The 25025-nt window shown below is 45.2% G+C and overlaps 1 protein-coding gene across 1 annotated transcript in view; it reads right to left on the reverse strand.

Annotated features, from left to right (window-relative positions):
• Nucleotides 1-25025, reverse strand: part of PHLPP2 (PH domain and leucine rich repeat protein phosphatase 2) — a 631402-nt gene that overhangs the window by 545446 nt on the left and 60931 nt on the right. The window contains exon 3 of the mRNA XM_086945488.1: nt 21310-21443. Coding sequence (XP_086801614.1) covers nt 21310-21443 — 134 coding nt within the window. The remainder of the gene's footprint in view (nt 1-21309; nt 21444-25025) is intronic.

Here is a 25025-nt window from a genome sequence, read left to right on the forward strand (position 1 = left end):
GGGGCATTCAACCGTCACAAGGTTAGGCCGATGGCCGGCCATAAGAAATTGGATGCGTGGTTTCACCAACACTAAGTGCGTGTGGATGGGTTTTCCTGGCATGCGCTGGAACGGCCTTTTGCCGCTGCTCAAAGACTCACTAGCTTTAAGGAGTGCTCCTCCCCATCATCTGGTCATCCACTTAAGGGGGCAATGATATCACCAACCTGGGAAGGTCAGCCCTTTTGCATAAAATGAAAATCGACCTGGGAGAAGTGTGCAGATTAGTTGGAAGCTGTGAGGTTTGGTAGTCCGAACTGGTACCGCGCAGGGTATGGCAGGGCGCTAAGTCAGGCGAAGCAATAGAGAGGTCAGGGAGAAGAATAAACAGCGACATGCGTAAATTCACCTTGCAGAGGGGCATTGGGTTCATCAGGCATGAAAGGATTCAGGATAAGATAAAAGGTTATTTTGAACCTGATGGCATCCACCTTTCCCCGGTCGGTATGGACCTTTTTCTATTGGACTTACAGGAAGCCCTGCAGGGTAAAGGCTGCAAATAGTAGAGGTCTTTAGGTGGTGGGGGGCCCGGGCGGCCGCGGTTGCCGCCGGCCGGGCTGTGGCGGAGTTACAGGGCGATCCGGAAGCAGAGAGGTGCAGCATCTGTACCTCAGCAGGCACATAGGGGTGCCAGAGCCTAAGACCTGGATCTCAGGGGAGGTCCGGGAACCCGTGTCGGCGCCCCAGTAGTCCTTCGGGTGGTTGTGGGCCTGTGCAAACGGGGGCTTGCCTAACTGCTCTCCGTCCCACTAGGGGCGCGAGTATATTAATTACCATTAGGGGGCAGCACTCAGGTGGTTCGCCACGGTGCTGCCTGGCTCATCAGGCAGGCAGGTGGCGAGAATGCGGCCTGCCCTTGGATCGCCCGTCATATAACCCACCATGATTACATAATGTTGTATGTAATAAACCTGCAGCAAGTTTTTTCCCAACATAGCACTTGTGTCTTGTGTGTTATTTGCGGGTATGTGGTATGTTGTGGGGCGGGGGGGTCCTGTTGCCATGATGTAACTATGCGGCTGCCCGAGGCCACCCGGTGGCCATCAAGAGGGCGGCATCTTAGTTACAGAGGGCCTCCCCCCACCCTCTGTCTCTTGGCCAATCACTCCTCTGTGATGGGAGGAGTCTTTACAGGCAGGGGGAAGGCTGGGCTGGTGACGTGCTCTCGGGCGGGAGGCAGGGCGAGGGGGTATTTAAGTCCCCCTCGCCATTTTAGAGGCCTCTTTGCCGCCCTGGACGCCTCCAGTCGATGCGTGGACACTCTTTTCCCTCCCTACCTCTTACCCGGAGTGTCAGCTGGGGGGAAATTGGTTGAACTTTATAATGTATTCCTTTTTCGTTGCAGCGGAGTTACAGGGCGATCCGGAAGCAGAGAGGTGCAGCATCTGTACCTCAGCAGGCACATAGGGGTGCCAGAGCTTAAGACCTGGATCTCAAGGGAGGTCTGGGAACCCGTGTCGGCGCCCCAGTAGTCCTTCGGGCGGTTGTGGGCCTGTGCAACCGGGGGCTTGCTTAACTGCGCTCCGTCCCACTAGGGGCGCGAGTATATTAATTACCATTAGGGGGCAGCACTCAGGTGGTTCGCCACAGTGCTGCCTGGCTCATCAGGCGGGCAGGTGGCGAGAATGCGGCCTGCCCTTGGATCGCCCGTCAGATAACCCACCATGATTACATAATGTTGTTTGTAACAAACCTGCAGTAAGTTTTTTCCCAACATAACACTTGTGTCTTGTGTGTTATTTGCGGGTATGTGGTATGTTGTGGGGCGGGGCGTTCTGTTGCCATGATGTAACTAAACGTGGCCCATCAGTGTGAGCCTGTGGGGTGATGTTCCACCAGACTTAGAGGGAGGAGGTGGAGAATGGCGGGCTGCTCTGCTTCTCTTCTACTTCCAACATGGCAGTCTACAGATTCACACTGGGCATGCAAAGAAGGGCGACTCCAGTTTTACCCTAATCTCACATGTCAACTGTGTTGAACAAGCATAGCAAGAGCAGTTGTCTTTGCCAATGAGTTTTAGCCATGTTGTACACCAGCGTGGCTGATGTTTTAGCATGGAGAAACGTTAGTGGCCTAGAAGAGAGTGTCATGGAGTTAAGTATTATAAAGTGAAGTGTAGAGTGGAGTGATGTGATGTGGAGTAGAGTAGAGTGACGTAGAGTGGGGTCGAGTAGAGTTGCATAGCGTAGAGTTGATTAGAGTGGAGTGACTTAAAGTGGAGTGGCGTAGAATGTCCTATATCATCGTAGTGTGTCCTACAGTGGAGTAATGGAATGGCACAGAGTGTGGTGGAGTGTCATAGATCGGAGTGGCGTAGAGTTGAGGAGCGTAGTGGCATAGACTGGAATGGAGCAGAGCATCAGAGTGCAGTGGCGTACAGTGGAGAGTCATATAGTGTTGTAGAGTGTCAAAGTGGAGTGTCGGATAGTGGAGTGTCATAGCGTGTAGTAGCATAGAGAGGAGTAGACTGGAGTGGAGTAGAGCGTCAGAGTGCAGTGGCATAAAGTGGAGCACAGTGTCATAACATGGAGTGGCATATCGGGTCGAAGAGTGGAGTGGCATATAATGTAGTGGAGTGTTGTGTAGAGGCATAGAGTGTCACAGAGTGGAGTAGAGTGTCGTAGAGTGAAGTGTTGTGGAGTGGAGTGGCGTAGACAGAAGTGGTGTACAGTGAAATGGCGTATAGTGGAGTACAGTGGAATAGAGTGGAGTGGCATAGAGTGGCACAGAGTAAAGTGGCATCGAGTGGAGTAGAGTCTCATAGCGTTGTCGTAGAGTAGTGTCAGAGTAGAGAGTCGTGAAGTAGAGTGTCGTAGAATGGAGTGGTGTGGGGAGGAGTGTTGAGGAGTGGAGTGGCATACAGTGGAGTGGCAGACAGTGGAGTGGGAGAGAGTGGCATACAGTGGAGCAGAGTGTTGTAGAATGGAGAGGGAAGGAGAGAAGTGATGTGGCATAGAGTGTAGTAAAGTGTTGTGGAGTGGAGTAAAGTAGAGTAGAGTCATAGAGCGAAGTTGCATGGAGTGGTATAGAGAGGAGTGCATAGAGAAGAGTTTTGTGTTGTAGAGGAAAGTGGAGTGGCATGGAGTAAAGTGGTGGTGAGTGGCATGGAGTAAAGTGGTGTGGAGTGGTGTGGGGTAGAGTATCGAGGGTAGAGTGTTTTAGAATAGAGTGGTATAGAGTGGAGTAGCATAGTTTGATTTGGAGTAGAGGGGAGTGGCGCAGAGTGGAGTATAGTGTTGTTGAGTCTGGTATATCGGAGTGGCGTAGAGTGGACTGGCATAGAGTGGAGTTGTGTAGAGTGAAGTAAAATAGCATAGAGTGAAGTGGCATAAAGTGGGGTGGTGAAGAGTGGAGGGTTGTAGAGTGGAGTGTCGCAAAGTGGAATAAAGTGGTGTAGGGTGAAGTGGCGTAGGGTGAAGTGGCATGGACTAGAGGATCATGTGGAGAGGCGTACAGTGGAGTATGCATGATGTGGTAGCATATTGCCATAACAGACAACTCATTTTAAATTCAAATTGCCTTTAGATTTGCACAGAACATACAGTTGTATTGATAAAAGTATATAGCGCACAAACATTAATGTGTAGAAATCGGCATCACTTAGTATATTGAGCTATAAAAAGATGTTTCCTCCACACTTCAGAATTACAAAAAATGTGCTTAATTTGTGCTTTCCTAATTCCGATTTAAATGTTGTTGTGTTCTAGAAATAAATAACACCATACAGCCTTCCCCAGCAAGATTGTTACATAAATCTTCTCACTTTGCAGTCAGAGACAGTAAAGTGAACACCAACCTCCCTTGGAATGACAGAGCATGACATTTGACCTCGGTCTTTGAATGCACATGATTGGAAAAAAAATGTAAAGGCCCGTTTTTGCTCATTCATTTCTGAACTCCAGCATGGTTATTTTGGGGGTGATTCAGCACCCCTCCACGCCCCTTCTTTCTGCACCTATGGTATGGGTGTGAAATTGTGGAAAAGGATTGTTTAAGTTACGCTATTATTAAAGAGCACATACCAAAGTAAACAAGCTTGTAGACACAACACTGTCACTCATAGGCATGCAATAACAGTGGCAAAAAGAAGTAGAATCAGTCAAGCAGAACAATAGGAGACAGGAAACATCTTCCATGGAGTGCGTCATGAAAAAGAAAAAAAAACACAATGGTGGCTCAACCTTGACACAGTCGGCATTCTTGGCCTTTTTTTTAGCCACCTCTGGCGCGATAGTGGTCCAACCTTGTCACTATGGCAATTCCAGGCCCAATGGTAGTCCAACTGTGAAATGGAATTATTGCCAATCTTCTAGTTACCCCTTCCACAATTTTAGCACATTTTTGACATAATGGAGAACAATGTTGCTACCCCAAGCATAATGATGGCACATCAATAACTAATAGTGATTCTTGTCTTCATTTTGCATACTCTTGCATAATAATGACAAATCCTTGCCATAATGGACATTCTTAGCAACAATCTAGTTGTTCTGGGACAATAGTTGTGAAAAATTATGCTGGTAAATTGACTCCCCAGGTTTTTAACACTGTTATTAAATAGGCACAAAAGGCAGACTCTGACCAAGTGTCACCGTGGTATATGTGAGTGTATGGTGAAAATTATAAGCTGTTATTTGGGGTCGCAATAAAATATTTGCTATAAAAAAGTTAAGATTTCTGCATTTATGTACATTTACCTTCTGGCCAAAGGCTTGTTAGCCTTGTTGTGACAGAATTGTATTACTGAGGATAACCACCTGGCTATTGTTGCTTTCGTCACCGCTTGTCCCAGGGCAACTGGGCCATAAGCAATAAATAACTGGTAAGATTTTCTTATGTCCTTAGTTTTTTGCAGATAAAACTTCAGACGTTTCACATCCAAAGAGTGCAGAGCCTTCTCTGCCGGTGTGACAGGATCCGGGAAAAAAGTCTTCAACTTTACCGGCTTGTTTAAGTGAAATTGAGACGGTACTTTGGGAATGAATCTCGGGTTTGTTCTCAATGTGACATAATCCTTCGAGAAATGGAGGAAAGGTTCTGAAATGGTGAAAGCCTGAATTTCACTAACCCTCCGGGCTGAAGTGAGAGCTAGTAAAATAGCCACTTTCCAGGTTAAGAATTTCAATTCAGCTCTATGAATAGGCTCGAAAGGTCTCCTCATTAATTGGGACAAGACAATATTGAGGTCCCATTCAGGAGGTGGAAGTCGAATTGGAGGAAAGGCTCGAAACAATCCTTTCAGAAATTACTTTATCAGTGAAGAAGAACATAGTGAAGGCTTGTTCGAACTTCTTCTGAATCGGGATATGGCAGCAAGATGTACCTTAATAGAAGAGAATACCAGACCCGCCTTGGCTCGAGAAAGTAAGTAAGGTAGGATATCCTCAGGTGGAGCTTGAAGAAGATGGATATTATTTGCTTTGCACCAACAACAAAAGCGTTTCCATTTGAAACGGTACGTTCTGGTAGTACTCTGAGCACAGACTTGAGACAGAATTGCTCTACAGTCTTCAGAGATTTGGAGATCTTTAAACTCTAAGAAGTCAGGAGCCAGGCGTGCAAGTGTAGCGATTGTGCGTCCGGGTGCATAATTTGACCTTCTTCCCTTGACAGCATGGAAAGAGTTGGCTTGAGACGAATTGGAGGTTGTTGAGATAGCAGGAGCAGTTCTTGGAAACAGTACTGCCTCGGCCAATGAGGAGAAGAGTGCAAAGTTCTCTCTTCATCTGCAGAATCCTTGGTATTAACGGTATCGGGGGGAAAGTGTATGCATGGATTCCTGACCATCTCATGGACAGGGCATTCCCTCTTGACCCTGTTGACGAAATCTGCTGGCGTAGTACAGGCATTTGCTGTTCTGTTGTGTCGCAAACAGATCCAGACTTGGTGTTCCCCAAATTCGGAAGATCCTGTTCACCTGTTCCTGTTCCAGCTCCCATTCGTGGCAACCTGCTGAGGTTGTCGGCTAAGGAGTTTTGAACCCCCTTTACATGCTCCGCTCTGAGTGTTATGCCGTGTTGTATAATCCACTCCCACATTTCTTGTGCTTCCTTGTGTTTCTGCCGATTCTGATGAGACCATCGGCCTTGAATCTGGAGGTCTTGAAGATGGCCTCCCCATCCCTCCATTGATGCATCTGTAGTCAGAATGAACTCTGGGATAGTTTGAAGAAACGTGAGGCCCAGAGACAGATTGCTTTCTTTCGACCGCCATTGGAGAGCTTGCCTCATTCTGGGTGTCACCTTTATGCGATCGTCGAAAGATCCTCCTATTTGTTGCCATTGTTGTTGCAATCCCTCTTGCAGTGGCCTCATCCTGAGTCTTGCAAAGGGAACTAGGTTGATCGCGGAAGAGCACATCCCTAGAAGAGACGCATATGTCCGGACAGAAAGTGACTTTTTTGCTGAGATCTGTCTTGCCACTCTTCAGAGTCTGTCCTGACGTTCCTGAGACAAGAATGCTTTGCAATTTTGAGTGTCCAGTGAGGCTCCCAGAAAGGTTAACACCTGTAGGGGCTGCAATTGTGACTTCCTTGCATTTAGAGTGAGCCCTAGACTTGAGAATAGACGAAGGGCGCTTCTGACCGGCTGTCTTGTGATCTGTTTCGATGGTCCTTTGAGCAGCCAATCGTCGAGGTATGGGAAGACTTGTATCCCCTGGGACCTCAACGCTGCAGAAACTGGGGCCAAGCATTTGGTGAATATTCTTAGTGCCGATTTCAGCCTGAATGGAAGCACCTTGAATTGAAAGTGGACGCCAGCCACTGTGAATCGAAGGTATTTGCGATGCTTGGGGTGTATAGGGATATGGAAGTAAGCATCTTCCAAGTCCAGAGAAGCCATAAAATCTCCTTCGTTGAGACAATTGAGCACATCTGCCAATCTCACCATGCGAAAGCTCTGTTTCTTCAAGAATTTGTTGAGCTTGCGCAGATCCAGAATCAGGCGCCACTCTCCCGCCTTTTTCTTTATTAGGAAGAAGCGAGAGTAGAATCCTCTTCCTTTCTGCGAGATTGGAACCTTCTCTATCGCATTCTTGGGAAACATGTTTAAGGCCTCTTTGAACAATAAGTGAAGACGAGGGAGGGGGGGACCCTTGGGCGGGGTTGTAGGTGGTTCTTTAAGAACTCCAAAGTGTGTCCTCTTTCCACTAAGTCGGGGAACCACCGGTCCGATGTGATGTTCCGCCATTGATGGTAAAAGGCAGAGATCTTCGCTCCCACAGGGAGGAAAGGATATTGGACTGGCGTCCGACCTAGCTCATTGACGTTTGTTTGCATCTCATCCTTGATTGTTTGATCTTCGTCTCCATCCCTGACAAGAGAAATTACTGGAGGTAGACTGTTGGTACGATGACTGGCAATACGGTTGCTTGTACTGCGATTGATATTGCCTGTTCTGTTGATTATGGTAACTGTCTCTGGAAGAAAATCCGCGACCCCTTGCTCCTCTAAAAGAGCCTGTCTTGTATTGCAGGTTACCAAGCGATTTTTCGGTGTCTTGATGGCGAGCAAGGCATCATCTATGTGCTTAACGAAGAGCGAGTCCCCATCGTAAGCCATATCTAGGATCTTAGTTTGCACCTCAGGTCTGAAGGAGGTTGCTCTGAGCCAGCCCTGGCGTCTGAGCACCGCAGCACCCGCTAACTGACGGAAGTTAGTATTTGCGATGTCTAGGGCGCAATCTATTATTTCTGAAGCCGCCCTCTCTCCTTCAAGCAGTATCTTACGTGCCTCTTGTTGACGATCTTCCGGTATAAATTGAATGAATTCAGACAGCTCCGACCACATCTGTCGGTCGTAGCGGGCAAGAATCGCAAGAGAATTCGCTGCCTTGATAGAGGATGCAGTGTTGATGGAAAACTTCTTGCCTATTAGGTCCAATCTTCTGCCCTCTTTGTCCGGCGGCGTCGAGATTGGAGTGGACGGATTTTTGGACCTCTGTTGAGCGGCTTGGGATATCACAGAGTCCGGACGTGGGTGGCCTACCAAACAGGATGGAGTTTCTGGCAGTGCTCTGTACTTTTTCACAATACGAGGAAGTACTGCAGGGATGGAAGCGGGTGTCTTCATAATTTTAAGACCTTCCTGCCAAATAAAGTCTATAATGGGTATGGCACTGGTAATCCTCCTATATCCCTCTTTAAAATTGTGTAAAAAGCAGTCCGACTGTTCAATGGTAACTGGCAGTTCAAACCTTGTAGCAGCCCTTTGCATGATATTATGAAAGCCGCCAATGCCCTCGGCGGGGAATCAGAGGGCTGTGGGAAAGGAGGCGACGGCATGGGTATTACGTAATCATCCCACGGATCCGCAGGTGTGTTGTCTTGAGGGTGCTCACCTTCCTCTCTTCCCTCTTCATCCGAAGAGGAAGTATCCCGATCCTCTTGTGGTGCGTGTGAGAAGTTGGCCTGGTATATGATGATCACTATTCTAGTGAGCACCTTGCACCAGTCCAAACGACCCTTATGGTGATTGGTTGTAAGTCAACCTTATAGACCAGCTATCCTATTGGTAGCATGGACAAAAGCAGTCTTAGGCTAAACTCAAGAGGGCATGTGAAGCCAGCTGTTTTACCATATGCAATCCTTTAAACATCAAATGAAAGGACACCACACAAGTTATATATTATAAAATATATGTATTTATTACTAGAATAATCCCCTGTACTCTTTATGAGCACAGAAGCACAAGCGTTAAACAAAGAACTTCATATAACATACAAAAGTTGCACAAATATGGATAGGCCAGGTGGCCACTCAAACCATATACTAAAATAGTGGTATAAGAACCACGTCACGAACAATGGTAAGGCCTAGGGCCTTGAGAATCGCTGGGGCTACACTGGACTAACGAAGGTTAGGTCGGGGAGGCCCACAGGATACGGGTGCAGTGTCTATAGGCAACCGTTGCACCAATAGAAGTCAATGGTGCGTAAAAGTTAGAAAGTTACTGTTTTAGGAGACTTCTGACTGGACTAGAACTTAACTACTTAAAACTAGGACACTAGAGGTGTAAACCACTATAGGTGTCAATGTGCGTCGGGTTTCGTCGTGGAGTTCTATGGAGCCTGGAGGAAAAAATTATGCAGGCGACCAGGAGAGAAGAGTCCGGTTGGATCCAAGGGTGGATCAAAGATGTAGAGTACCTGAAAGCAGAGGGGACAGAGTCTAGGTCACTAGCCAGTGACCAGGATGGAACCAGGAAGGAACCAGGCGATGTCGGGTTGCGATCAGGTGATGTCGAGTAGTTTGTCTCCGCTGAAACGTGGACCAGGAAGTATCGATGACGACCAGGAGTTGAACACGGGCTGTCCCACAAAGGCTCTCGCTGTCGGCGGTGTCGGTTCTCGAATCGGAGTCAACAGGCCTTGGCAAATGCAACCCACGCAGGAATCGAAGATGGCTTCTGGATCGGACCAGCAAGGTCAGATCGGCGGCTCCTTTTCAGGGGAGCGAGGGCCAGTCTGGAGCAACCAGACCAGCAGTGTAAATTTGAAGGATCGTCGTCACAGAGGCCACTAGCCAACGGGCAAGTGACCGGACAACGCGTTGAGCAGGAAAAATGCAAAAGGGCCCCACGCAGCACTCGATGAGTGTGGAGAGGTGATCTTTGGTGCAAAAGTTGCTCGGGGCTGGGGCTTATCAATCCCCAATGCACAGCTTCGAGGGTGCCTCGGGAGCTGCACAGGAAGCACTTCGCTGGCTTTCCAAGATGGCCGGTCCCACGTCTCACGTCGCCTCCACGGGTCTCAGCTTTGCTAGGACTGTGGATCGGGCTGTTGGAAGTCTGGGAGTCCAGGTCTTGTCGGTCTCTGTCGTTCAAGCTCCGGCGGGAGCAACGGCAAAGAAAACCTTTGAGCGCTGATGGTGCCTGCTTGCACAGGGTGGCCACTCCTTGACCACAAGGGAGATTCTTCAGTCTTCTACGTCGAGTAGGATGTCAAAGGGTCCAGAGTTTCGTATCAAAGTTTCAGTCAGGATGATCTAATGCTTCATGGCATAGCTCCAACTTTATTCCAAATCAAGGGGCTGGATCTCCTGCTAGGTCCCTCCTATGGGTGGGACCCAGGAAGAGGGTGGTTACACCCCTTTCCCTTTGTCCAGTTTCGCGCCAGAGCTGGGGCTGGAGTGCCCCTGCACCGGTTTGAACTGGACTTTGCATGGGACACCTTGTGTGCCCCAGGCAGTGTCTAGTTTCATTCAGCCCTCCCTGCCCCAATCCACTATCTCCTGTCTGGGGTGGTGTAACACCTCCCTGTGACAGGAAACCTTTTGTCCAGGCCTCCCCTGCCGGAGTTTCGGTCAGCAGCAGGAGGCCAGACTTGAGTTTGTGGCAGCAGCATCCATTTTGTGATGCTGAGGCTCTGGTTAGAGTTAACCGCGATTAAGGAAAGTAACATGTCTTCTCCCTCTAGAAGGGTGGAATGCTACCCCTGTCGCTAGGACTGGCTAGGGGGTAGTATTCCAAAGCATATGACACCTTACACGACATGTTTTGATAAAGCCAAACCAAAGATAGCATTAAATAGTGAGATAGCATTGAACCGTGAGGTTCATAATGCACTTAAGAGTATATGGTATGGCAATATCCCAGAACAGCTATAAGGACATGGTTCCGAAAGCTGCAGACAGGCTCAGCTCATGCTAGAGCACCATCTCACATAAAACCAAGCACTCTGCCTCCAGGATTGTTAAGGCCTGCCATAGGAGTGACTTATAGGTGCATATGTGTCCAGATATAGGTTTAGACATAGGTATACTATATCTAAGCAAGGGGTGATTACACCACCTTGCCCCAGCTGAGTGATCAGCCAGTTGTGTCAGTTTGGATGGCCAGCCAGGGGTGGCAAAAGATATGCTGCAGCCCCTGGTAGGCCTTGGATGCACCAATGCTCTGGGTACCTATAGTACACTGTACAGGGGCTGATAAGGTGACCCAATACCCAATTGGTAATGTACCTAAAGTACATGGTTGGGAATTTAGAGAGAGAACAGCAGGGCTGTGGGTCTGATTAGCAGTCCCACAGCCACATTAAGTCGAAAACCAGTGAAGCAAAAAGCAAAAAGTGGGGTGACCATAGGAAAGCAGACCCTACTCTCCTACAGTGCGGGTTCTGCAGTGTGTCTAGGTGACACTGGAGGTTGCGGTGGAGGAGGGGCAGGTACGTCCGCTGGTACCGTGGTACAATTGGCGTGGATGGTGTCGGTGGGAACCTTTGGCGATAGTCTGCCAACATTGCTTGCAAATCCTGTATCAACGAAGGAGGGAGATGACTTGTCTCCTCCGAACGTGGAGGTATGTATGGCTGTCTCTAGAAAGGTGTAGACACCTCCTCTTGGTAGTAATGTTCTTGAATATCTTCTTCGTCCTCTTCATCCTGGCATTTTATATGTAATTCGGATGGATGGCAGGCAATCCCAAAGGGAACCTCATTATCTCAGTCATCCTCTTCAGAATCCTCCTCCTCCACATATGTTTCTAAAATCTGCGATGGTAGCAGTGGAGAAATATTGGAGTAGTCTTGCCTATGATAGGTCTTGATCTGAAAATGAGTATAGGCCACAGGTGAGGCATGAGACACCTGAGGTAAAACAGGCCAGGGTCTTGTTGGCGGAGTCTTGGAGATAACTGGACTCCTTGTGGATTTAGGCATCTTAACAAGCTGCGCTGAAGGCGGCTGGCTCATTGGTGGAAGCGCAGTCGACGAGCTCGTCGTCGATGGGATCGTTGTCGACGGTGGTACTGTAGATGGACTTTTCGTCTACGGGGCCATCGTCGACGGGGCCGTCGTCGATGGGGTCTTCGTCAATGGGGCCGTCGTCGACGGGGCTATCGTCGGCCAGGCTGTCGTCGACGGGTGCGTCGTCGATGGGTTCTTCGTAGAAGATCCAGTCGTCGACGAGCTCTTCGGCGACGAGATTTTCGTCGTCGACGGGCTCTTCGTCGACAATGATTTTGACGTCGACGGAGCTTTCGTCGTCGATGACTTGGTCGACGAAGGAATCGTCGTCGATGCAGTGGTCGTCGAGGATGTTTTTGCGTCCTTAACCCCTGAAGATTTCTTAGAGGAAATCTTAGCTGATACAATAGGTGAGGTAATGGCAGATGTAGATACCGTCACAGAAAAGCTTGAAACGGCAGAAGTCACAGAGACTGTGTGAGAAGACACCAGAGAGACAGTCTTTGCCTGGGTTTTACTCACAGTTTTAGATGAAGATCCTGAAGGCGGAGAAACTGGAGATTCAATAGGAGGAGAGGATGACCTCCTTGAGGGTTCAGACACTCCATGAGAGGATTTGTGTTGTTTTTTCCTCTCAGGAGAAGAGCCATCTCTGTATCTGGCTCTTTTGCTGGATGTTGAAGCTTTGTCCTCATCATCTATGGAAGATGATTTAAGCCAAAGTAGAACCCTTGCCTCCCTGTCCCTGATAGTTTTGGCAGGGAAGGTGCAGCAAATCCTGCAATCCTTCACAATGTGAGAGAGATGCAGGCAGTAGATGTAGTCCTTGTGGTGATCATCTACATGGACCCTCTTCTTATCACAGGTCCTGCAGGCCTTGAAAAGAGTTTTCTTCTCAGACATTCTGAAGAGAAAAGTAGAAAACTGAGTAGGCACTCAGGGAGACTCCCTTCCACACGATGTGCGGTAAAAATCGAAGGAGAACTGCCTCTGCAGGAAAGGTTCTAGAGTGTGTGGTCAGCTGATTGGTTGGGACTACTTTTCAGTCCTTTTCATATAATGAAGTAGATAGGCTGCTAAGCTTTGGGCTTTTTGGGGCCTATAGTCTTGTCAGCCTACTACAGATTATTATAAGGCACTGCTTTTGTATACATAATTACCGTGGGACTCCCGCCTCGGCGACGGGGAATGATTCAGGCATGTGAATCTATGAAAGATACCCCAATACTGTATAATCCTCCATTTCAAGAGAGGAATTCGCACTTCCTTGATTGTCCACAGCTTCCACTATCAACAGCAGCACAAAGCCTGATACCCACTCTTTCAAAAGTGGAGTGATTCCAAAGCAAGAACCACCCACTACAGGAAAAACATCTTTATTCAACAGTGTTTAATAATCGTGTTGGCACAAATAGAAAAACAATAACTCTGGGTGATCTACTATCTAAAATCAGATTTTGTTTTACCTGACTGAAACATATATATAGTCCTTCATCAAATGTTTAGGAAAATGGTGTTCTACCAAAAAATTATTGGCAAAGGTAAACTCCAGTAACCCCACGGGGAAGGGGATGCCGGGGGGATGCAAACTGGGGGGGGGGCACTTTAGGGGCTGAGTCTGTTGGCAGGCCATTAAATTATTGGATTATTTCATTGCCATACCTTCAGAGTAATTAGATTCGGATTTTAAATCAAATTACGGGAAAATTTTGGCACAAAAGTAACCATTTGGCCATTTTCAAAATTGAGAGGCAAGGGGTGGAGCTCATTAAACCCTACTAAAAAGCACAATCTACTCGCTGGACTCAGTTAAAAACGTATGAGTCCTGTTTTTGCCTCCCACCACCTTGCAGTTTCCTACACTGCTACTGTTTACTCATGACACCAAACTATTAAATGGTAGATTCACAGTTCTAGAAACGAAATGGTATAAAACATGGCTCAGTTTTGATGAAGCAGACATAATATCCATTTCAAAGCATACCTCCAATCCATTAATTCCAATAAACATATCTTTTAAGCAGTCAAAATTAAAGAAAGCTCTTAGAAACCAAAGAGCTTACCACAAATGTGAAGAAGATCTGTAAGCCAAAATCTCCTGCTACATTTACCAAACAAATTAAAAATTTGGAAGTCATTTACCATTCCTCATAAATAATATTGTCCTAAAAACACCACCACTCTATTTACTGTCCCATATGAACCATGATGTTCAAGTTTTTCTCTGTCTCCAACTCACCTCCAATAGCAATGCAATGACCATGTACTCTCTTCTCTGGGGTGTTCTTCTCGTAACAGGGAGAGCAAGCACACTATGACCCTTCCCTTCACAAAATATATTGTTGGGTCACTTTGATCCTAGGAGTTGTGAAATACTATGCAAAATCCAGCTTCTAGCCAGGTTTAATGACAAATTATAACTAAACTTCAATTGCACATGACCTCAGCCACAATAATACGTAACATAGTGTTTGTGCTTCTATTCAAATTATTTGTCTGTGGGGAGCCTGGAACGCATACCGCGGTGAGATTTGTAGTCCTCCCCGTAGTGTTGACCTGGAGGACCCGCCCACTCCTTGATGCGTAATAACTGTGCTCTGGGGCTCTATTCGGATTGCTATTCTGACTTATCAAAATGTAATTGTATGATCTCCTCCTACTCACAATCCTTGAATATGTTTTGTCTATATGTGCAGATTTTTTTTTGTTCTATATCAATAAAAAGAAATACAAAAAAACATGTATGTGTCGGCACAAATTGCTCTTGTACAATACAATCTCATTTTTAAAGTGCACAGGTACCTTAGAGGAGGCTTACCTGCGCTAGCGGTAAAGATCACCCAGAGAAGGGGGGGGGGGGGGGGGGAAGGGGCTGACAGCAGCCTAAACAGTAATTGATAAGAAAAGTTTTATCGACTTTCTAAAAGCAGCTTCAGACGAGATACTTCTCAAATTAAGAGGAAGAACAATCTACAGCTTAGCTGTCAGAAAGGTAAAGGATTTGCCTTCTCTTCTGGCCCTGTGACTGCGGGGGATGTGGAAAAGTTTGAGATTATTAGATCTCAGGCATCTCTTCTACGAATATGGTTTAAAATGGCTCCTGAGCGTAATTTCACACCTAAGGAATGGCACAAAATAGTGCATAGGGCCAGAGCCTCAGCCTGCAGCACAGCGGGCAAAGAAATGTTCCTTAAAATAGCCCATTATTGGTACTATACTTCGGCTAGAACAGCTCAGTGGAAACCGGGTGGAAATCCCCATCGCTAGAGACAATGTGGCCAAGTGGGCACCCTCACACATTTTACTTTGGCATTGTCCTAAAATACCACACTTCTGGACAGAGATCTTAGCTGATATTGAAGGAACCCATGGCATAGAATTACCTATGTTCCCTAGTTATATATTGCTGGCCCTCCAAATGTGTTCACTCACCCCCTGAATCGCAACATGGGCGAGCCATCACATTGACGCTTGGCACCGCCAATCAGGTGCTGTTATCCTGTTGGGGCACCGATGCTGTCCCGACAAAATTGCATTGGCTCCACTAACTATGGGAACTTCTGGGAATGGAAAAACTGACAGCTACTGTAACCCACACACTACCACAGTTTGATAAGACATGGGGATCTAGTATTAGATTTCTAGCTAGGGAATTCAGGGAGCTGACTTGCTCTGTCTATCTCCGCCTACTCCACCTCACACAACCAACCCACACTGCCGATTGACATATGCACCTCCTCATCTTATCACCTTTTCCAGGTATACAACAGCACTTTGATGGGTATTTGTTAGGCTCTGTCGAGTACATGTCCCCTCTATGGTATCACCATACCTCCGTTCTTTGTATCCCCTTCTTTGCCATCTTCAAGCTGTCTGTTTTTAGTTTTTCATTTCATTGTCGCCACTGTCTTATAGATGTTGGTGGGCGGTTGTTGTATTGTACCCTGTTTAAAACAATAAACAGATTTTAACCTAAAGTGGCGCCTAAGGTAAAGAGGACCCTTATTGGAGGCCTATCAGGAGTAGTTGGAGGTAGGAATCCTTCCACCGACTATGCAGGAAGTAGTAATCATTTCCCTTCTGAAACCAGACAAGGCATCTAATATCTGTGACTCATATAGACCCCTGTTGTTAATCAATGTGGATGTTAAGATCCTAGCCAAACTAATAGCCAAAAGGCTACAGCCACCATTACTGCTCATTTTTTTTTTCTATGCCACAATTACTGCTCATAGCTAGGCCAGACCAATCAGGATTCATTCCGGGTAGGTCAACAGCTCACAATTTGTGCATATTCTTCGCCACTGTGCACCAGCTTGACCCCCAACTCCCTGCCATTGCAATGTTTCTTGACGCAACCAAGGCGTTTGATTCCTTGGAGTGGCCTTTCTTGTTCACAATACTACCTAGATTAGGATTCAGTCCCAACTTTATCAAACCAATAGGCCTGCTCTATACTAAGCCCACAGCCCGACTAAGAGCAAATAATATAATATCGGAACCATTCTGTATAACTCGGGGCACCAGGCAAGGATGCCCACTCTCGTCACTGCTGTTCGCAGTGGCGATGGAGCCTTTAACGGCCAGAATTTGCCAGCACCACACTGCTCGTGGTCTGGGATTCACAGATAAAGGTCTAATAATATCAATGTATGCAGATGATATAAGGTTATATTGTCGTAAACCAGATGAAAACCTTAACCCCTTGCTGTGAGAAATCCTTCGCTTTGGGGGAATGTCTGGCATACAGATCAACTGGTCAAAATCCTCTCCTTTACCTCTGACTGGGGACCGGATGGAAACCGACTTGGAATTCCCACTTAAATGGGCAGATGTGGCTTAGTAGGGACTTACAGGACATATGGCGAATTAACTTTGGCAGGTTACTAGACTGGTTGGAGCGCAAAACGAAAATCTGGGCTATTCTGCCTTGGTCCCTAACTGGCAGAATCGCTATCACCAAGATGATAGTTCTTCCTAAATTTTTATACCTATTCGTTAACATACCTATACCTTTAACCAAGGCCTTTTTTAACTCCCTGTGCTCTTTGATGATTGCATTTGTTTAGGCCGGTAAAGAACCTTGGGTGAGATGGAAACTGCTAACACGCCCGCAATCCGGGGTGGAATGGGTGCGCCTGACTTCGAACTCTATGCATTATGTGCACAAGCCCAATTCCTTAATTTCTGGATACATCCCACCCCGATCTGGCCACATGTGGCCATTGAAACAGATGTGGCAGATCCCACCCCTCTACACGTGGCAGTGTAGAAGCCATATCACAGATAAACCTTACGTTGGGCCTAGGAAGGTTTACGAAAATGTGTTGGGACTCCATTGCTCTACGCACCCTCCACCCCAGTTGGGCACCATCCACATTTTCCCTTCCTTAATGATAGGGGTTCCATAACACAGGGACGTAGCATGGGCATTACCACATTGGGGGACCTGTACCCACAGGACACATTTTTAGAGCAGCCACAACAATGGGAAGACACTCAAATACCACTTATGAACTTGTTCCTCTACTTTCAACTCCAAGCCACTTGCAAGACAATTCACTCGACATTTGCAGCCCCCTCCCAGATATAATGAAGCCGCTAGAGCCTCTATTAACCACACAATCACCTCGCAGACTGATTACTAGATTATATAACCTCATGCAAACACACACCCCATTGGTTGCCCCTAGGGCACTAACACAATGGAGGACCGACCTCGATGAACTACCTATAGATGAGCAATGGTCATTTTGTTGCTTACAGTTGAGATATTTATTCCCGAACTATAAGCTGAGACTTATCCATTTCAAATTCATACATAGAGTATATTGCAACCCCATGCAGTTGCATAAACTAGGGTTTCTCCCGGATTCACACTGCTGGAAATGCAAACGTGAGGCCGCAGCCTTTCTGCATATTGCAGGGAGTTGCCCACCCATTGCTGAATTTTGGAAAGAGGTATATGACACCATACAAGCTGTCACTGGATTGTTACTGGAATGCATCCCACTGGTGGCACTACTGGGATATGTGGGGGAAATCCCACTTTAAAAACGTTGTTTGGTGGCCATGATGCTGCTACTTTCAAAGCGTAGACTAGCCATACACTAGCCATACACTGGAGCAGTTGGCGGTGTTCTGGGACCTAATGCAGATGGCATCTCGACTGAGGGACTTGCCAATTTGTACAAATATCCCTTACATACATGAGCCTGCCTAATTCGTACCACGTGATATGGTTGATCAAGGCCAACCTCCTGTTCCCCATTCATAGAGTCTCAAATCCCTAGACTTGTCTAACCCACAGCAGACATTGCCATGTTCCAGTCACCATAACTGTGTAAATTACATGGATTTTTCTTTCCTTTTCTTTTAAAAGAACAAGACGCACTGAAGCAATGTACTTGGTTTTTATCCAATACTGATGCTCCAAAATTTCTATAATGCTGTAACTTTGAAGAATGCTGTGTAGTATCAACGTACAAATGTGCCTAAATCATGTATATGTCTGAACAAACTTCAATACACAAAAGTAAAAAAACTAGAATAAAAAAAAGAGGACCTTTATGATAGTAGGCTCTGAAAGCTCATGTCATAGCTTTGAACTGGATTCTCTTGTTGACTGGAAGCCAATGGAGGGCACGCAAGTGACCCAACACCTAAAATCGACGCATGAGCTTCAAAATCAGCTAGGTAGCAGCGTTTTGAAAGGTCTGAAGGCACTGAATCAAAAAGGCTGGAAGGCCCAAATACAGGCTATTAGAATAGTCCAGCCTGGAGGTTAATAAGGCATGGACAACCGTCTTGCCATACTCTATTGGGATGCAGCATCCTTCTCAAACAGGAAGAGGATTAAGCCTTAATGTGGGCCTGAAAAAAGGTCAAACCTGAATCAAATTTCACCCCAAGGTTTCTAACCACAGGAGCAGGGCTGGGGGAGACTCCCAGCTGCGATGGCCATCAAAGACTGGGTAAAGGGGGGGGACTTAGTACCGAGGGAGACCACCTCAGTCTTGTCTGAATTAAGTTTCAGACAGCTTGTGTTCATCCAGTACAAGACAGATTTCCGACAGAGCTTAAAGGAGTCAAGGGGAGTGAGCAGGTTTTCCTGAAAGGCCACAAGGAGTTGAGTATCATCTGCGACAGATATAACTCGGACTCCCCAGGATTCAACTAACTTAGCCAGAGACTCCAGATAAACATTAAAAAGTGTTGAGCTGAGAGCCGAGTCCTGTGGAACCTCACATACTAAGGGTTTGGCCTCAGACCTAAAAGGGGGAAGGGAAGCAGTCTGAGATCTCCTGATAATGAGGATTTGAGCCAGCATAGTGCTCGGCCACTTTTGTACACGAGATCTTAATGAAGAGTTAAAACTGCTTGGGAGCATACCATGATGGACATACCATGACATAACCAAGCAATAAAACACTTGGCTTTAGTGTGATGCTCAGAACGAGACAGATAGATAAGGGGAAAATACAGACTATTAACTCAATCACTGCACAAAAACATCTTTCTACGTGGCATTGTCTGGTGCTCCAAGTCTATCATTCTTTCCTTTTACACACCTTTTTTAACAGAGTGGTCTACGAATTGCAGCTTTGGTTAGACTTTTTTCCCCCCCAAACAGGTGGCACAACACAGGCCGAGAGAAAGACGAGGTGGCAGGAGTAACTATGTGAGAAGAGGAACTGAGACAGCCAGCAGAACAGGGGGTCAGATAGCCAGTCAGGTACAGTAACTGGGTGGGAGGAGGAAATTAGACGTGTAAACCAGGGTAACTGGAATGGAAATACGACTGGTGAAGGAACCATACCAAAAGAGGGAGATGGGGAGAGGGCTTCAGACGGAAATAGCTAATTAAACCAGGAGGCAAATGGGAAGTGCTACACAGAAGGGGGTGGGAGTGGGGGTAGTGCCCAATTAAAGACAGTTGTTAGTCAAAAACAGGAAGGGGGAAGTAATGACCTGTTGGTAGATGAATAACAAACAGGCTGCAAGGAGGTACCATGTCATTGGGTGAATGCTTAAAAATGGACTAAAATGTAGAAAGCAACAGACAGTGATGGGGGGTTGAAAGGTATAGGAAGGGGAAACTGGGAAGAATGCAGGCCCACATGCCCCACAAAACTGCTGAGTGCCAAGTACGAAAGGACATGAAATAAGGCTATGAAGGGCCAAAGAGGCCAGGATCCAAATTCGATTATATATGTCCCCACAAGTTTAACATTTTCTGTGATGTTTCCCAAAGACAGTGTGGTGTACCCTTTTTTCTTGTGTCCAAACTTGCCTCCTGTATGAAAGTGTTCCTAGGTTTGGTGCCTTTCTACAATCATTTGCAAAGGATATTGATCTATTTGTTAAAATATACAAAAATGTACTCAAAATGTAAACGCTTTAAAATCTAGGTTTCAGCCTTCAATTCTTGGTTGACGTCCTGCTGGATCTGGCTTAGTAAACAAATGGCCATCAATTATTGGTCGATCTCCTGCTGGCTCTAGCTTATTCAACCAAAAACACTAGTTCTATTCTCTGGATCTTGAAAAAAGCTTTTGAAGATATTTTACTTGATTCTCCCAGCTTAAATTCTTCTCCTACCTAATGCTCTCTCTAAAGCTAAAGTTTAACATAATTTCAAAACAAAAAAAAGCTTTAGACATCTGACATCTGATTAGTTCTGCATCAACAAAAATACATTGTTTGCTGACCAGTCATAGAATGTAAGTAATGTAGAGTATGTCTAGAACACATTCCTTTCCAGAGTGATGCTCGAGTTCATCCTGTGGCTTCCACTAGTCAAACACAGTAAGGTCACATTTCTTATTATCATTCACAAGTGTATTTTTGATATGTAGTTCTCTACTTTGCTAGAAAATGTCTCTACAAAGCACAGCTAGATCTTGAAAATCAACTATCAAAAACGTATCGACTATACCTGCTTTTATGTGCGCTATGAGAGATGGGGAGCAATAAGAGTCTTCAGCTATAGAAACGCTAATCCCCGTGCTTCTGGGGCTTGATGACAACAAGCTATCTAGATGGAGATGATAACTCAAATAGGAAAAGCTCTTCAAGACCTTGGCTTCCATCAACTCCCTTAGAGTCTTAACAGCACCAACTGGGGAAGAGTACAATAAGGCAGACCTCCATAAACACCTGTGTATCAATTGCCCTACTTCCATGCCACCCAGTTGCATGTCAACCCACCGCCATACTCTGCATCTATCTCTGCTCCACTTCCTGCTATGTTCCTCTATCTTTCTTTTTTCCATCAGCTTTGGGTGTCTCTGCATTTCTCTTCTCTCTGCCCTCTGTACTGTTTCATTGGATTCTGGAGCACGGAGCAGGTGGTATGACAAAACAGTTTGAAACGGAGACACACTGTGGCTTTACAAACATCTAATATTTGAATACACTTATTGTATTATGTTATAATGATTCCAAAGTCTAGCTTTCATTCATTGATTGCATACAGCAGTAGTCACAGACAATGGCTATCTGAAAGTGCTGCCAAAATCACAACAATCAGTGTCCAGGTACGCATCCATTTAAAAGATAACTGCTTAGGGCATGAGAAACAACCTACCACTGTAGAAACGAATCATGCAGCCAATGTCAGAATGTGTTGCTTCTTCCTGGATTCGTAGTGGGTCCTCAAAGCCAAGTTCAGCCAAGTACTCATGCACAATCTGCAGTGGTTTCTCCTCAGAATCCAGCCTCCTAAGAAAACAATCCACATAAGACATGATTGTTCATGAGAAGATTGCTTACTGTGAACATCCTGATCCACATTTGAGCTGCATGTAGGCTACAATGCATGGATGTCTCTAAAAACCTATTTTACGCACCCCTACTCACTTTTCTCCCACATGAATCAGCACGTCACATCAGCTCTGAATTTATTTGCATTTGCAATTCCTTTTCTTGCCCTGGTTTTAACTCTTTGCTGTGCACGTGCCAATGCACCCGTCTGTCAATACTTTCTTTCACTTGCCCAATGGATGTCCTGCTTTGTTGGCCTTTTCAAGAATGTTAGCTCCTACCTGGCCTTGAAGTGATTTATACGCCCTAGGTGACTTTTGCGGCAGTAAAAATAAAACATATGTAAGGTCAGGAGGAGTTGGAAGAAGCTGTGCTTCCCCACTATTTAACTACACCTGCACCATCTTCTTACTGGGCACTCTGCCATATTTATTTCCAATTCTCATTGTGAGTGATTTATCCAGCTGAACTTTAGTGCATCCCAAAGTCAGCTAACTCTTTGCAAACGTGATGAAGGGTATGAATGTGTGCATGTTAAGATCATTTTTGTACTCCAACTAGCAAGAGCATCTGTCCATTCTGTTAAGCTGCATCTGTATAACTTTAATTTCTCACGGACTTCATTTTGATGAGTTTTTTTTACTTTTCCAGCACATGTTTCAGTGGGATAAACATACTCAATGGTACTTGCAGCGAACCAGCTTGGAGTACGTATGTTACAATTTGTAACCAGTTTGGTACAGGTTGCTGGTAACTTTGCTGCCATTCGACAAATCTGCTAAAGCATTCGACTAAATTTGTTGAACGCTTGTCCATCCAGCTAAGACTGTTTCGAGTTTCATACTCATTGGTCAATGGAGGACAAACTTACGAAGGGTGATCTAGAAGTAGCATTTATATTTTACCTTCTACAAGACGTTCCGCTCTCAGTTACAATAGAAACTGTCGAGCGCAACAACAAAAGATGTGACAATGATGATGTGCTTTTCATCAGTGATTTTACTGATGATGTCACCAGGTTGGACGCCATGAACTCCGCAATGGGGAGAATGATGGTTGCGTTGCTCACAACTTCAAGTGGTGCATAAGTAGACTTAATAAGAATAACTTAACATGACAGCCATTTAGAAAGAATTACACTGCCATACCGTATTCACTTATACTGAATTTGACTAAAGCTATTATAAAATAAAATCTGTATTTTTTTATTTTTAAACACACCACTTGTGCCTACCTACATAAATATGCATTCACAGGAGGTATACAGTCAGTGACGAATAGGAAGACACACTTTACACATCAAAACAATATGCACAAATAAATACACATGAAGCAATAGTATGGTCCGTTAAACAATCTTCTTCTTATTTCATATTGCGATGCGGACACTATGCGCATAGGGGTCCACAGGAGGTACAAACAAAAGACTGACGAGCTGGGACGAATAACAAACCAGCAAATGAAAGCAACAGGAAAGCCAAATAATGGTAAGCAATAGGCGGATTCCAGGCCCCTATATATTCTTGTTGTGCCACAACATATCTTGCAAGAGATAGCGCATGTGCAGTCTAGTAGGCTTGACCAAAAAATGCAGTGCCCTTTCTGCCTTTAGCATCAGTGGCTTAACTGAATAGTATGCCAATAGGCAGCAAGATGCCCACTCTGACACCTCAGCACTGCCCGTAGGGACCAGTAAAGGCTCCTGGCCTGCTGAAGAGCTTAGTAATACATTTCCTGCCTCTTTATATGTGAGAGTTTGAATCCGTTGCCAAGTTCCCTTGTCCCAGATTCAGAAAGTTGGATTCACAATTAATATAAGCAAATGTTTAGAGAGACCAGTAATATAAAGAGCTCTACAAAAAGAAAAGCCCTGCAGTGATCAAGTGTAGTAAAATCATTCGCACTTGTACTTCCTGTACAGTTTTTGCCTTCAGTTAACTTGGCACAGTAAATACTTTTGAAACTTAAATTAACTTGATGGCTTCTGCAGCAGAAGTGAGGCCTCTAATAAGCTTCATTGCCCGGGGCACAAGTGAAACGTAACAAAAATCTGGAGGAACTGGATGGAGCTACAAACAACGCTGACAGCAAATTATGAAGCTGTTTATTGAAGATACTCCACAAACACTGCAAATGGCAGTGTCTACACTGGAAAAAAGTGCTGTTGCCGAACAGGTTTATACTGCTGCCAAAATGAGTTTGATTTACTTGGCTTTGCAGATCCTGGCTGTCCTTGGCCAGTACCCTATGTATGAACCTAAAGTCCCACACGTAAATTGTCAATATGCATGATTTATCAAGTCCCTTGTGGTCAAAGATGCACCATTTAGAGAGCATAACGCCAGGTACGTAATAACAAAAAAACATAATGAAGAAAATATGCTGGAACAAGAAAATACAATAATCTGCATTTTCGGAATTAAATGGCAGTTATTTTATTGCGTGTAATTAGATTGGGGTAGATCACATTGAAGTCATCACAATGTGATTACCTGTATATAGCGATGTTTGGTCTTGTGGTACCTTAATGTTGCAGATTAGGTGATCTACTAATATTATATATGCATAAATATATATATATATATATATATATATATATATATATATATATATATATATATATATATATATATATATATATACCCACACACATAGATAGATAGATAGATTCACTGAGAAAAACAAAGCTTGAAGTGATGTTATAGTTAGATGTAATAATATAAAAACTCATGGTTCACAACAAACACAAAACACTGAAATTCAGCAGTTATACATTACTGAGCTAACTATAACTTGCGCCCCAGCCATGCACTGCTTATTACCTCACACATTACGTCACTCAGGACATGTTAAATGATAACATTGTGATATCAATGATGACATCTCAAATAATGGCATTAATTACATCACAGATCACATCATCCAACAGATATGACAGTTTGCTACAAACTTTTCATACTGGAAGGTAGTCAGCAAGGTAGACGTACACCCGGTTTTCCATAACATCTGTAACACTAATGAGCGAATCCTTTCGCAACAAGCAAAATATGAAGCATATCTGTGAAATCATTCATATTAAGAACATATTTGAATCTTTTTTACGGGTATTAAGGTGCATATGAAATGTAATAGATCTGTAGTCTTTCTTGAGATCAGCAACGTAATAAACCTTGAATAAGTTCAAAAACAGTGTTCGGTTATTATTTCACTTCATGAGGTGTGCTTGCTTAATAGCTCACCCGACATAGAATTTTAGGAGAATGGCTTCACTTCTACACATTAGCCAATTAGAAGGTATTCACCACTAGGCCCATGGACAACCCTCCATAGTGTATAAAAGTACCCTAAACATGTGCCGGAAAATGAGCCAAATGGAGTTCACCATTTTAACGATGCTTTCAATCATACCGCTACTTATCTGTAGGTGATTCATGCAGATCATACATTCTACAACAACTTTTACCATACTGAATGAGACTTGTCACCAGTATTACACGGTTTCTATATTAGGACAGAAGTTTGGATGAGGTAATCAGTGAT

This window comes from Lissotriton vulgaris, chromosome 12, assembly GCF_964263255.1.
Source record: "Lissotriton vulgaris chromosome 12, aLisVul1.2, whole genome shotgun sequence".
Lineage (NCBI taxonomy): Eukaryota > Metazoa > Chordata > Amphibia > Caudata > Salamandridae > Lissotriton > Lissotriton vulgaris.